The sequence below is a fragment of the Zingiber officinale genome, chromosome 3A (genome assembly GCF_018446385.1).
Source record: "Zingiber officinale cultivar Zhangliang chromosome 3A, Zo_v1.1, whole genome shotgun sequence".
In the NCBI taxonomy this organism is placed as follows: Eukaryota; Viridiplantae; Streptophyta; class Magnoliopsida; order Zingiberales; family Zingiberaceae; genus Zingiber; species Zingiber officinale.
The window spans coordinates 16174813-16189581 of record NC_055990.1 but is presented as its reverse complement, the minus strand read 5'-3'; the positions used below and the strand labels follow the sequence as shown (position 1 = coordinate 16189581).

General features: G+C 35.2%; 1 protein-coding gene and 1 pseudogene across 1 annotated transcript; both read left to right on the top strand.

Annotated features, from left to right (window-relative positions):
* LOC122050209 overlaps positions 1 to 1572 on the top strand; it is a 37014-nt pseudogene extending 35442 nt beyond the window's left edge.
* Positions 1573 to 7866: 6294 nt separating this feature from the next.
* LOC122051179 (ER membrane protein complex subunit 4-like) lies at positions 7867 to 14073 on the top strand. Its single transcript, XM_042612159.1, has 6 exons — positions 7867 to 8068; positions 8164 to 8220; positions 10899 to 11052; positions 13365 to 13462; positions 13545 to 13610; positions 13759 to 14073. Exons 1-6 carry the CDS (start codon positions 7949 to 7951, stop codon positions 13795 to 13797), a joined length of 534 nt encoding a protein of 177 aa, XP_042468093.1. The 5' UTR covers positions 7867 to 7948; the 3' UTR covers positions 13798 to 14073.
* The last annotated feature ends 696 nt before the right edge of the window (positions 14074 to 14769 follow it).

Here is a 14769-nt window from a genome sequence, read left to right as displayed (position 1 = left end):
TCTAACATATGATATATTAATCTTATGTAGGTTACAATGTTACAATAACAACTCAATATTGATGGAAGTTTATTACAGGAAGAATCATCATACTTTTTTACACTGCTTTTCATGCAATTTTCAGAAATTTAATGGTTGTATGCGAGCCGTGTGTAATTATTCTTACCGGTCTTAGTCTTAGGTCATGATTCTCACAATGTTGGCTTGTCTAATTGATTCTTCATCTGCCCAAACTATGGTTGTATTCAACTGAGATACTACTATCATTTTGTTCTTGTATATTTAATGCATTTGTACTGATTTTTTTGGTGAATGCCATATATATCTAAGGTTGTTTGTGCATTCAATTCTTTCTTATTACAGTTGATAAGTTGGCAGGTATTATGATAATCCAGAGCATTCAGCTGAGTTAGGGGGTATCAACATTGAAAAATATGTAGCAAGTGGGATTGTAGTTTTCAACCTTGATACAAAGCAAGTCAAATGGATTCAAGATCTTGATTTAAGTGTCGATTCGGGGAATTTCCATGCATATGTTTATTCTTCTCCTACTGTGGTTGACTTGGATGGTGATGGAAAATTGGACATTCTTGTTGGCACTTCCTATGGCTTGTTTTATATTTTGGATCATCATGGTAATTTTTTTTTGTTTCATTTTATAGTTGTAATTATTATCTTTGGTAAGTCAATGTGTTCTTTGTAATGTAATTAACTGCAACATCTTCATGTTTATACTGCAATTTACCCAATATATATTGGAGGAATTGCATCTTTACTATTGTGTAAATTTTGTAGTTTGAGTAGGATTTTCTATTAGAACTTGTAGAAATTTAGAATACAAACTGAAACCTCTCTGAATAGAAGCCAGTGAATTATTTAGCAGAAATAGGAATTTGACATGAGATCAAATTTTGTGGTTGTGTATCCTAAGGGTGGATTTAGTTTAGTTGTTGACATTAGAGTTTGTGGTATATGTTTGGGAATTAGGGTCCTCACCAAGTTTCACTAATCTTGAACTGAAATGGACTAGGTCTAATGGCAAACTCGTGCCTTTATTTACTTAAGACTTTCCTATATGTGACACTTATGTGACATTAATATTTCTTGTATTTCATTTTCAAAAAGAGAAGATAATGTAAATTTAAAGGATATTATTAACATGTCTCTTGCTCTTTCTCTATCTCAAATATGCAATTATGTAATCTTAAATTATCAGAACCGAGCACAAAGCTTCGATTTCTTGATTTTATTTTTGAAAGCAATTTCGTGTAGGCCAAGTGAGAAACAAATTTTCTCTTGAGATGGCTGAGATTCAAGCACCAGCTGTGGCAGCTGATATTAATGATGATGGCAAAATTGAAATAGTGATAGTTGACACTCATGGAAATGTTGCAGTATGGACTGCACAAGGAGAAGAAATTTGGGAAGTGCGTCTTAAGAGTCTAATACCACAGGTAAGTTTATTTCATTTTTATCTGGATGCCATTTAAACTTGATTCATTTCTTCTTAAGGTGATCTTACCTGTACTTGTGCATATGTATGCTGGATTTGATTGTATATACTCCATGTAGGATAAATAGTATTTTTTAAAAAAATATTTTGATTTGAACAAAGAATTTCAAATCCGATGGAACTTATATAGAGAATCATAGTGTTATAATACTAAATGCCATTTTGTTCATGTGGCATGAATATGACTTCGATTGCCATTTTTCTCTCTCCACTAATACTGAGATCTGCATTTCACAGTGTTCTGTATGATAATATTAAAATATTATTGTTCATAGAGATTTATAGCAAGCATGTTTTACCAAATGAAATACCTTTCACTAAACAAGCATGTTCTGAGGCAGATGTGAAACCTTGATTTACCCTATGAGCTTGCCCTATGCATGTTAGTGATTGCTTGAGAATGAAATGAAGAGCTTGTAAAGGCATTTTGTGTATGATCCATAGTATATTGATATAGAAAACATCTATATACTGCAGTTTGATTTCTTAATAGTTCGCTCTATATACTGCATGTTAGTTTCGTCAAACGAGTGACAAGGAGGTATAATTCTCAAGGAAGAAAAGATCATTCCTTCTTTTGTGTTGAGTATAATGGAATTTTGTCCCGCGTGAATGGATGTTGCCGATTGTTTCTTGATACACACTGATTTGTATCGTTTTGTTTGACTTGTGTAGCATGAAACAACACCTAATATCTGTTCTATCTTGTATTGCTTGTTTTCCAGAAATTCTAAAATTTGATATGGAATTCCAGAAATTCCATAAATTTGTGTTGTCATATAGACTATAATATGGAATTCTGAAATTTGATAAGTTTTGTTAAATTTTTTTCTTACAAGTCCGGCAATTCGTGAGGCTTGAGTTTTTTTTTTATGCAAGAAGTGAGCTTTGTTAGGATGTAGCTTACCTTGCTAATTTGTAAATTAAAAGTCATATGGAGAACAGCAAATGGAAAACATGTGATTTAATGTATATGGAGAACAGTAATGGAAAACATGTGTATTTTGATGAGTAACAACTCATTTTTGTATATTTTTGTATATGTGTGGCTACAAGATGAATTATATATGGATGTTTATTTTGGATTTAATGTAGTAGATATTTAGTTTTGTATTGGTGGTTTGCTTATATTAAAAAAAGCAAAACGAGTAAATATTATCTACCACAACGGTTTATATCTGTTGTAAAAAAAGTCTACCATAACGGTTTATTTCTGTTGTTGAAATTATCTACCACAACGGTTTTAAAACGTTGTCGTATCCTTCGTAAACACATTTTGAGCATATAAACAACAACGGATAAAAATCGTTGTCAAATGTCTACAAAGACAACAGATTCAAATCGTTGTCGTAGGGCAATACATTCTACAACACCCTCAGTTACAATGGTTTTTTAACCCTACGACAACGGATAATATCCATTGTCGTTTGCAGTTTTTGTTGTAGTGATATAGCAATAGGAGAGTGTGTCGCACAACTATTATGGATGATGAACACCTTAACAAATTTTAATTTAAATCTTACAAATGTAAAAGTATTAATTGACAATATTAGCTCAATTAATTTTCTTTTGTATCATTCAAGAACCAAACACATTGAAATTAGACATCACTTTATCAGGGATCATGTCACTAAAGGAGATATTGAACTCAAATACATTGAGTCCAAGTTTAATTTAGCTGACATATTTACCAAACCCCTCCCTAAAAGTGAGTTTAGCAATCTACGTCGAAAATTAGGAATGTGTTTAATAGACTAGGATTCTTAAAAGTTTAAAATTATTTTCAAAGTTTTTTTAAAATTCTAGGATAAAAACTTTTATGCTTTCAAAATTTTCTATTTTTAGAATTTCAAAAATCAGTTCTAGCCTTAGATTAGATCAATCCCTTAGAAAGCATGTTCCTATAGAGCTAGAATTTTAGCATCTCACCAACACACTAGGACTACCTTTTTTGTGATTGTTAAACATAGAAAGGGGTGAGATGCATAGACAGATTGCCTAGACTTAAGATGCTTATTTCAGTGTATTGATATAAGTCTGGGCATTAAATACAAAATAAATATCAATTAGGTTAAGTTATTCAGTTTAGTCAAACACTAACTGATTACAGTTGACTTAATCTGACTAACCAAGTAAAAACTGTTATCCTTTGATAGTTAGTAAGTAACTAATTGGTTAGACAATTTTTGTTATGTCAAGTTCAGATGGAGGATTAATTGTTTTAATAATTATTTTGAATTTAGTTTTTAAAAAATATTTCCTTAAATTTTGTTTTTTTTAAAAAACTAACTAAGATTTTTTAAAATTGAATCTTATTAGCTTTGAAAATTGAAGTTTAACTTGATTTTGAAAATTAGGATTTGAAAATTGGAGTTTGCAAACTTTTAGAAATTGGATTTTCCAAAGTTAGTTTTGAAAATTATATTTTACTTAGTTTAAAAATTAGATTTTACAAACTTTTAGAAATTGAATTTTCCAAACTTAGTTTTGAAATTTGGATTTTACTTAATTTTGAAAATTAAATTTTACAAACTTTAAAAATTAGATTTTCCAAAGTTAGTTTTGAAAATTAGATTTTACTTAGTTTTGAAAATTGAATTTTACAAACTTAAGTTTGAAAATTGAGTTATTGCTTGAAAATAAGGTTAATTTTACAAAGTTTATATTTAAAATACTCTAAAGTTTACAAAGTCATATTTCTAAATTATTTTTCTAAACTTAGCTATTTTGAAAAAGATTTTTTTAAAAGCAAACTTTTCAAAAATTTTCTATGTTAGACTCCCCAAAGTCAATCTGACCTTAATTTAAATTTTCTATTGCACTATCTATTACTTTCTTAATCGTTTATGTTTGTATGTTCTGTGTCGTTTTTTGATGAATGTCAAAGAGGGAGGGTTAGGTGGTTTAAGTTAGTTAAACAACAAAATACCACAAATAAACACAACAACAACAACAACCAATCTTTGTTTTACTTGTATATTTTTCACTAACTTAACCCAGGTTGACATTGCTTCAAAAAGGGGAAGATTGTTGGTGCAGTCAGCACTAGCGGTCTAACTCGAATTTTGATGAATGACAAAGTAGGTTAAGTTATATTCATTGCGATTTATCACTTTGACCAAGTGTGAAGGAAAAGCCCAGACAGGTCAACGGGCAGACTGGATGTCTGGCACGAAGACTAGCAAGGTTGACAGACCGATCGGATAGCTGACACGAAGTCCAGACGGGTTGAAGGGCTGACCGGACGTCTGACATGAAGTCCAGACGGGTCGAAGGGCTGGCCATACGTCTATCACGAAATCCAGACGGGTCGAAGGGCTGACCAAAAGTCTGGCAGGTAAGTTAAGGTAAGTCACTGGAGGGGAGTGACTGTGAGGACGCGTTCCTGGGAAGGGAACTTAGACGTCAATCTAACTTAGAACCATTTCGAAACTCTAAGTTGAGATCTTGACTAGATTCCGGTCTCGGTGAGACAGAATCTAATTAATACTCTGTTTGTTTATTATAGCTATGCTAACACCTTGTTTTGCAGGGTAATATAATTTGCATTTTGCCTCGGACTAACTTTTTCTTGTAGGAGAAGGACTTTCTGGAGAAGAGTGGTCCTGGCGCTAGGAGTGCTACTCGTCGCTTCGCCACGTCGAGCTTCATGGTTGGCTGGGCTACGTCACACTCCAAGCACTCGGAAGGGATTCGGGCGCCCGGAGCCTCCTATATAAGGAGGATGCACCTTGGAGCAAAATATTACTCACAACAAGATCTTCTAACTTTTGCTCTGCCGTGCTGTGCTCCTGTGACGCTGCGAAGCTACTCCGACAACAAGCGGCTCAAGTTTTTCTTTTCAGTGTTGTCGGTATTCCTTTCTAATAATTCATGTACTTTGTTTTTGTAATAACTTTACGAATTATTAGTAATTGTCCAACGAAAGCACTCAACGAGTGCGGGACTTGGAGTAGGAGTCGACCAAGGCTCCGAACCAAGTAAAACAGTTAGTGTTAGCGTTGTGTTTTCATCTTTCCGCTACGTACTTGTTTAAACGTTTTCGATTGATATTCATCCCCCCCCCCCTCTATCGACTTTCACGGTCCAACATATTGATCCTATAAAATAGAGTTAGATAGATATATAAATGCATGAGTAAGATAGTACGAACTGTCCTGATCTCAACTTAGAAATCTCCGTCAGTTTCTTTGGTTGGATCAACGCCTAAGGTTTATTCCTTGCGGAAACATAACCTCACTACGCTCTTTCCAAGAACTTACCATAATTTACCTGCCAAACATCGAGTCCTCTATTCCTGTTTGGACTTTAACTGCTCAGCATTGGATCGGCCTACTAAGGCTTTCACTTTATTTTATATCGGATCCTCTAGACCTATCAAATCCACCTACTATTTGTCAGGTCCACTTGACCCATCTGGACTTCCTGCCTGGTTCCACATTCTGTTGAGACTTGCCCTACCTAGTATCAGGTTCAGCTGACCTACTAAGACTTTGTAAGTTGAGTTTCCTGCACACTTGTTCAGTTCATCGAATAATACTAAAACTTAACTTGAACCTTTAACAATATCAAAACGTAGGTTTGATTATGGTGTTCCCTGCACTAACAGTATCTGAGCCGTCAAATCGGAAGGGATGAATCGTTGTCGATTCATATGAAGAGGCGTGCATCAACTATCGCATCGAAGAGAGAGGAGTTGGTGGAACATGTGACAGTTGCTCAGAAAATGACATTTATGATAGAAAAGACAAATAAATCATTTCACTTATACACTCTCACGCGTATCACCAAGCACCTTACCTTGCATTTAAAGCAGCTGATAGACATCCTTTTGAGAAAGATAGTGTTGACGATAATATTAAGTTGTCAGCCGAGCGGATAATCGTACGGCAAAGGGACTCGGGGTCTAGTCAGTCATGAACCTCCTTCGACTAGATTTAAATGAGAGACTTGTGATATAGTGTGTTGTGAGGGGGTCCCAAAGGTGATGTGGCAGTAAAGGTCAAGGTAAGGTGACTGTCAGAGTCAAGGTGATATGACAGTCAAAGTCAAGAAGTACATAGTCAAGCGGACCACTTTCAATAGGGTTCAGCTCCTCACTCCTCAAGTATGGCTCCTAGCATCAACTTGATCCAAGAGCCGGTCGGACTTCCAGGACTCAGCTCCTCATCATTTATGAGCATGGCTCCCAGCATCAACCCGACCAGACCCAGAGCCAGTCAGACCTCTAGTGCTCAGCTCCTCATCACTTATGAGCACGACTCCCAACATCAACTCGACCAGACCCAAAGCTGGTTGAACCTCCAATACTCAGCTCCTCATCACTTATGAGCACAACTCCCAACATTACCCTGATCAATCCCTTGGTCGGTCGGACCTCCAGAGTTCAGCTCCTTATCACTTATGAGCACGGTCTCCAGCATTAACACGACCAGGCCCATAGCCAGTCGGACATCTAGAGTTCCTCTCCTCATCACTTATGAGCACGGTCTCCAGCATCGACTCGACCGATCCTAGAGCCGGCCAGACCTTTAGAATTCGGCTCCTCACTCCTTATGAGTAGGGCTCTCAGCATCAACCCGACAGGCCTCAGAGACAGTCGGACCTCTAGGAGACAACATTGTCATTATTGTGGAAATTATAAGAGGCGTTATAAAAGAGGGTCGTCCTCTCTGTCGGCTAGGTATACTCACACTCGCGCTCACACGCATAAGCTACTGTTCATTTCTACCATACTAGCTTGCAGTTTTTATTTTATTATCTGTCTGACTTGAGCGTCGGAGTACTTGAACTGGTGACCCTTTCTCTTGCTCGATTATTGATGTTTTCTTTCTCCTAGCTTTCTCCTTGATACACAGGAAGGAGAGTGACAATGAATACGTTTTCTCATAGTCATATCACAGTCAACCTCGAAATCGTATCGTCCACCTCGTCGTTCCCTCCGATTTCAAACGTCATCGAATACTATATATATATATATATATATATATATATATATATATATATATATAACATAATGTATTTATTTTAAAAATAATATTTAGAGTGAACTAGAATATATTAGTAATATGATTTAAAATTAGGTATTTTTTATTTTATTTTATACATTTGCATCGAGTCAAGAGGGACTTGAATAATACAAATGAAACTAGTTAACTCAATGACATTGAGTTGTAGAATTAAGTATGACTTTTTCTAATTAATAATAATTTCCGTTTATAGATCTGGCAGAAGGGCTTGGTCGCTCGATTCTCTTGTTTCGAAGATGTAACCATCCCCGTCGGATCTTCATATGGTCTCTCATCCGATGCACGCATCGTAAAGTTGGATGCATGCTATCCATCCCACGCTCCGCACCTCGGTCCAGTCTCGCCTACAGATCCGAGGAAAGGTTTCCGTATCTATCGTCTCGTCGCGAGGCGGGCGGAGCAAGCAATGGAGAAGGGGAAAGGCGTTGCACGGCGATGGGCGGTGGAATTCGCCGATAATTCTTCATATTCATCGCCTTCTGACATCCCAGATCCCATCGGTTTCGCCCAATCTTCTTCTGATCCCGTACTGCCCTCTGTCTGCTCTCCTTCTTCGATCTGTTTACCTACGTCACTTGGTCCGTTACAGTGACTTGTTTTGGACGTTGGTTCTCGTCTCAGGATGATGCAAATGCCAGCCGGCAGAAGAAGGACGCTGAAGCGGCTTGGAAGTTGCAGGTTCTAATATTTAGGGTTTTGATTGTCCTTGTGCTCGATTGCAGTTTATTTAAGTTCCGGGTGAAAATTTTCAAAAATTGAGGAAATTGTTTTTGGGATGTTTTCATATAACTGATAGGAAAAAAGTATATTTGTGCAATGCATATGAAGTTTGCGCTCTGTCAATTTTCAACAAATGAGTTTGAAAATTCTATGAGCGCTATGTAATGAAATGGTATACATACGCAACAAACAAAAGCTTTTAGTGTTAGTGAGAGGTATGGTGGTTAAAATGAGTTTAACACAACTCGGATATGTAGCATACAATCCAAATACTAAATTTAATCTATCATCTGAAGAGTACAGATTTTTTTGTACATATCTGCATTAATCATAACAGAATCTGTCATATCTATTTGCATTAATTAAACTACCTTAGGTAAATGCCAGTAACCTTGACACCTTGAGAAGGGAGCAACACTTTCAATATATTCTTGCATAAGACATCCAGATTAACACACTCTGTTATGTGCTTATATGCTATATCATTAGGACTCCATGTCAACAAATGATTATTTTTAGACTTATGCTTTAAACTAATTGTAATGAGTTTTAATATTGGTTCACCATGGACCAAGTTATTAAAAATAATTTGTTTTACAATTAGTTTACTTTTATTTGAAGATGTCCAGATAGATGATTCTTTAAACAAAGCTTCAAAGTTTAATTAAAATAATCATCCCTTTTTCTTTCAATCTTTAGTGATCAACATCCATGATACCTGGGCCTTGGTGGTTAAAACATTATAACATTTTTCAGTTTCAAAAATTGGAATCTAACGTTGACCAAATTTGTAACTGATTTATATCAAACCAGAATCGAGACTGGCATGGAAAGATATATAATGCCCTTGTTTCACATTCATATAAATGCTTACTATTTTTTTTGCTCGTTATACTTTTTGCCTATATAATTCTTATACAAAAGACTTGAACTGAGTTGTTTGATTTTGGTTTTAAACTATCAATTCATGTGGGTATGCCAAACTAAAATGTGGGCACATGAATTTTGTTTGGGTTATTTACTATAGGTTCGTTTTTTGATGGATTGCTTTATTTGTCTGTGAGTGAAGCATAGATTTATGGATGTTTTTGTGGGTTAATATCATAACAAGATTTCAGATAGGCAGAAAATAAGATTTAACTAAAATATAGTTGCTCCTTTATATAAAAAATTGTGAAAGTTAATGAAATCTTTTATTCTAAAATTGTAGTATCTGTGCTCGTGCATATTATAGACTCAACTTTGTCATGTTTCTGATAATTAACACTTCATTACCCTCTTTCCCATATCCGATATTGACACTCTAACAACGTTACTCCACACCTAATATCCATGTTTCCAAATTAGCACCTTCTGAGGACTACTTTTTGTGGCACAGACCAAGTGGTTCAGATCATGGTAAAGGCTTTCTAATGACTTAATTTTATAGTCCCCATAACTTTGTACATGGCACCCAAGATGGATTTGGTTTGGGAAGGTCCACAAGGAAGATTAACAAACCCACAAGTCATACTCGCCCCCTAGTAGTGCTTTTTTTACTAGTTTAATGAAATATAATTATGGACGCAATGAAAAGATTCTGTATGCTTGTTCAAATAATAATAATAATAATAATAGACTTAGCCATGATTAATAAATATAAAAAAAAGAGCAACTCTTAAAGAAAATACACGAACATGAATTTTTTGTGTTTGGGGCTACATCACTTTGTATTGCTTGAGCAAAATGGTTGTTGTAGCATGTACACTCAGGATTAAGCTGACTTTTACATGCAACTGTTTTTTTTCCAATTATTATTAATCTATGTTTATAGTTGATACGGAATAAACCTATTCCCTTCAAAGGAAGGAAATTGCTAAGGGGAAAAAAGTAGTGAAAATAAATCAAATAATTGCAAAATATTTTCCATCCAACTAATTTCTTGGAGGAAAGAAAAGACTGAGGGAAACTTAAATCTTAATTTTTTTAATTTAAAACATAGAAAAAAACATTAATGAAAAGCAGATTTGAAAAGGAAAAGTAATTTTGAACTTTTTTATGTATGAATTTGAGTTTCATTGCTCTTGGAAGTGAGGTTTCCTAACAAATTGGATAGAAACAATAAAGAGGAAAGCTTGTGAAAATTATTTCCTTTATATTTTCCTCCTATCCTTTATTTTTCCGAAAGGAAATAGAGGGAAAGTGTGACAAGAAAATCTCTATGCATCCTTATTTCTTTCTCAGTTTGCTTCCCTTAATTGTAGATACAACTAGGTATGTTTATTTGTATTGCACCTATGAACAACACATTTTTGTTCCGTCTATTTACATTCTTGATGGGGAAGGTGACAATACAATCATTGTGCTTTTTATTTTACTCTGACTACTGGATTCTGAAGTAATTGATAATGCAAATGCTTTGTGATTAATTGTTAATCATCATCATTAGGATAGTACTTGTCTATCTTCTTGAATTTATAGGTTGCAATAATTATTTTTGTTGCCATTAAGTATTGCACTTAGTGACATGTCTAGTTTCATTTTTCTTGTTTTACTCGATTTCCTTAACTGCACAGCATCATCATTAGACTGTGTTTTTCTTTTCCTGTCATGCATCTTTTTAATTTGTGCCATATGTTCCCCTTTTTCTTATGAAGAAAGCTTGGGAAGTGGCTCAAGCCCCTTTCAAGAACTTGTTAATGATGGGGTTTATGATGTGGATGGCTGGAAGTACAGTTCATTTATTCAGTATTGGTATCACCTTCTCGGCCCTTTGGCAACCAATAAGTGCTCTTCAAGGAGTTGGAAAAGGTTTGTAATAATTAGTATTGTTATTTTTGATATAATAATGTGCAAATCTTTTGCTTTTATGTAGCATTTATTTATTTTATCACTCCATGCATTGTGGTTTTTCTTACATTGGCTATATCGTTTTTTTAATCTTTCAGCCATATACATGTATGCTAACTCTTTTCTACACATTCAATTTAGTTAGTATTAAGATCTACTAAACTTAATAACTACAATATTGATAACAAGATATATATCTCAATTTTGGCACCAACTTGGATCATACCTCGAAGAATAGTGTATTGTTGCCAATTTCTACCAATACATGTTATATAGGTCAATGACAATCCAACATTATCAACCTAGGTTTTCTTGCATCGTTTGCAATTTACACATTGTTATAATCTCTCGACTCTTTAATCAATCATATTCTTCATCTCTCTTAAAAAAAATTCTTAAAAACAACTTAGCCCTCTATAACAACTTGATTAGCTCAAAATCAGCTTGCAGCCATTCAGTTCCAGCACACCAAGTTCACGTGCACTAGCTGATTTGTTAATCATCTCGCGGTCAAATTTTGAAAACTATGTTTTTTTTGGTTTTGGCTTTAATACAAGTGTAAGTTCAGATTATAGCTCTAAAAATGTTAGAAATTTTGAATTTATGAGGTATGCTGATTTGTACTCGCACCTTGGAATTTGACATTGTTTGCAATCTCTGCTTGTGGTGAAAATTTGAGACAAATAAGGGGGCGTTTGGTTCTTTCCTAGGAATAGGAATCGGAATGGGAATCATTATATTGTGGAATGGGAATGGGTATGAGCATGGATATCACTCTTAAAAACAATGTTTGGTTAGTTGCATATTTTCTATCGGAATAAATCAAAATTTCCTTTTTTACCCTTAAAGGAAAATAAGAGAAAAAACTAGATGTGAGAAAAAGATGAATATGAGAGAAAAATATGATGAAAGAGAATGATGAGAGAGAAAGTATGATAAGAGAGAAAGTGTGATGAGAGAGAATGAAGAGAGAGATAGTGTGATGAGAGAAAATGAGAAAAGAGAGTGTGATAGGAGAGAGAATGATGAGAGAGAAAATATGATGTGAGAGAAAGTATAATGGGAGAGGATGAAGAGAGAGAAAATGTAATGAGAAAAAAGAGGAGAGAGAGTGGGATGAGAGAGATTGAGGAGAGAGGAAGTATGGTGAGAGAGAAAGTATGATGAGAGAGATTGAGGAGAGAGAAAGTATGATGAAAGAGAATGTATGTTGAGGAAAAAAAAGAGGAAATGTGACAAGAGAAATTGAGGAGAGAGAAAGTGTGATGAGAGCGAAAAAAGAGAGTGTGATGGGAGAGATTGAGGAGAGAGAAAGTACGATGAGAGAGAAAGTGTAATGAGGAAAAAAGAGGAAGGAGAGTGTGATAGGAGAGAGAAAGTGTGTGATAAAATGATGAGAGAGAAAATGTGATGAGAGAGAACAATGAGAGAGAAGTGATATTAAAGAAAAAATAAATAAATATATTTTGATATTTGATATTAAGGGAGAAAATTTTAATTTTAGGTCAAGGGTATTTTTGGAATAAGGAAATATTTTGATTGATGGAAATAGGGTAATGGCTCATTGAAGGGGAGGTACATGAGAATGAGTTATTACCCAATTTCAAGGATTCATTCCCTTATTTGTATTCCTATTCCTATAATCCAAACATTAACAATGGCAATCAATGATTCCCATTCCCATTCCCCACTCCTATTCCCCTAAACCAAACGCCCCCTAAACTTTTCTAGGTTCTTGACACAAGTCATAATATGTGTTTGGGACTACAAAAATATTGTAAATCTTGGATTTATAAGGTGCAAGTTGAGTTACAAATCACTTTGTGCCCTAGTTTGCACACTAGAGACAATGAACTTTGTTAGGATTTAATAGGGCAAGGATATTTCGGCAGTGTATCTCTAGGGGCACTCCAGAAATGCATCAAATTGTGAAGAGCAAAATGACTTTTTCTCTTACAAATATTTTCTATTAATCCGTCTTTCCGGTATCGTTATATATATTCAAACTCCCAACCTTTAGCTGGAAACTCTCTGGATCTAGATTGGTTACCACTAGACAAAGCAACTGTTGGTTACACACATTTAAACCAGTTTTTTAAACTTCTTTCTTTTTTATATGCTGCAAGTCTACAATTTCCAATTCTTGGTAGTTTGCATTTATTTTCTCAGATGTGGTGTTATTTCTCTTGCCATTTTTGTAAACCTAGGCTCCCAATGGTTAACATTCAATTCTCCCGCATTTTTTATATGAATGCTGTTTTTTCTATCTTCAGTTTTCGAACCTTACAAGGATCCAAGGGTGGATACTCTTGCACCCAAATTGCTCTTTATTGCCCTTAACTTGGCTGCGATGGCATTGGGTGTCTGGAAAGTAAAAATCTGACCATCTAAACTATGTAGTTTGTCCAAGTTGTTACAAGGAACCTTCAAAAAGTTATCTGACTCTTTGACAGCTGAACTCATTGGGTCTTCTCCCTACACACGCATCGGACTGGGTTTCTTCACTACCTACTGCTCCAGTATGTTGCAATTTCATGCAATTCCCCTGCATCATTTCATTGAGATATTATCTCTACTGAAATAGTGCTGGATAAATGATTCAGAAGCATCTTGAAAACAAAAATCCAGTTTATCTTTTTGCTGATCATTTGTGTAACTATTCTTCAGGAAGTTGAATATTCTAGCGGGGGACTTCCTTTCCACTAATGTGCTTCTTCATCCTTGGCTTTGTTTGACGCTAACATGGATTCTCATGGCGTAGTGGAAATTTTTCTGCCGGTCACAGATTTTTTATTCAGTCATGTGAAATGTGATGAACTTCATATATTGCCCTGTTTGAGTGCTTAAAGACTTATTGAACATTGTATTAGAGCTTGGTTACCAAGTGTTTTAGATTTTTGGCTTAAACTTCATCGAGTCTAGAAATTTCTGTTAACAATGTGATTTTTCGTTGATTGTCTACATTTTTATGTTTGCCACATAGATACAATGTGTTTCTTGATGGGGTCACGCAAGAGCAGTTGCATTCTATTTATCATGCAGCCAGTTCTATGATTTTGGTGTTAGAACCATTAATGTCATATAATTTCCATATGCTCTTGTAAATATAATTTAGATTCTCATTACGTATGTTAGCTGTGACCATCGCATGATGCAAAAAATTATGGCTGGTACTAAGGAATAGGTCAGAAAATAGAGTGGTCTGTTCTTATTTAGAGTTATTCCTTTGTTTGGTTTGACATTCCACCCGATATTCTGGATTGAGTCACTACCCAATACCTGATTTCAGAACCGAGAACTTGCACTCTTTTTCATTTGTGGCTCGATCTCAGCCTGGACAACTCGCGTTCCTATTCGTCCATCCACTGATCAAAAATTAAAATCTAGCAGCACCCTATACTCGTGTTGATATTCTCTTTTGCCACTCTTCCTCTAACCATTGATCTGTTTTGTAACTCTTATCGTGTGAGAGCAGAGCCATAGTAGAGGCACGAGACCGCTGAGGAGCTGTTGCTTTAGGTGGCGAATGATATATTGAACACGACGAGGACATGACATCAAAGCAGTTGGGATGATAGGAAAGGACGTGACAAGGGTAATGATCCTGTCCGAGTGTGAGTAGACAGACGTTGGAAAAGTGACGCTTATGTTGACTGGATGTCGATTGAAGATGGCGTG

Bases quoted from the DNA above. Each gene is read 5' to 3' on its own strand.
- LOC122051179 (XM_042612159.1), top strand. From the start codon at position 7,949: ATGGAGAAGGGGAAAGGCGTTGCACGGCGATGGGCGGTGGAATTCGCC. The intron at 11,053-13,364 runs GTTTGTAATAAT...TTCTATCTTCAG, and splicing joins TCTTCAAGGAGTTGGAAAAG to TTTTCGAACCTTACAAGGAT. The intron at 13,463-13,544 runs GTAAAAATCTGA...ACTCTTTGACAG, and splicing joins TGGCATTGGGTGTCTGGAAA to CTGAACTCATTGGGTCTTCT.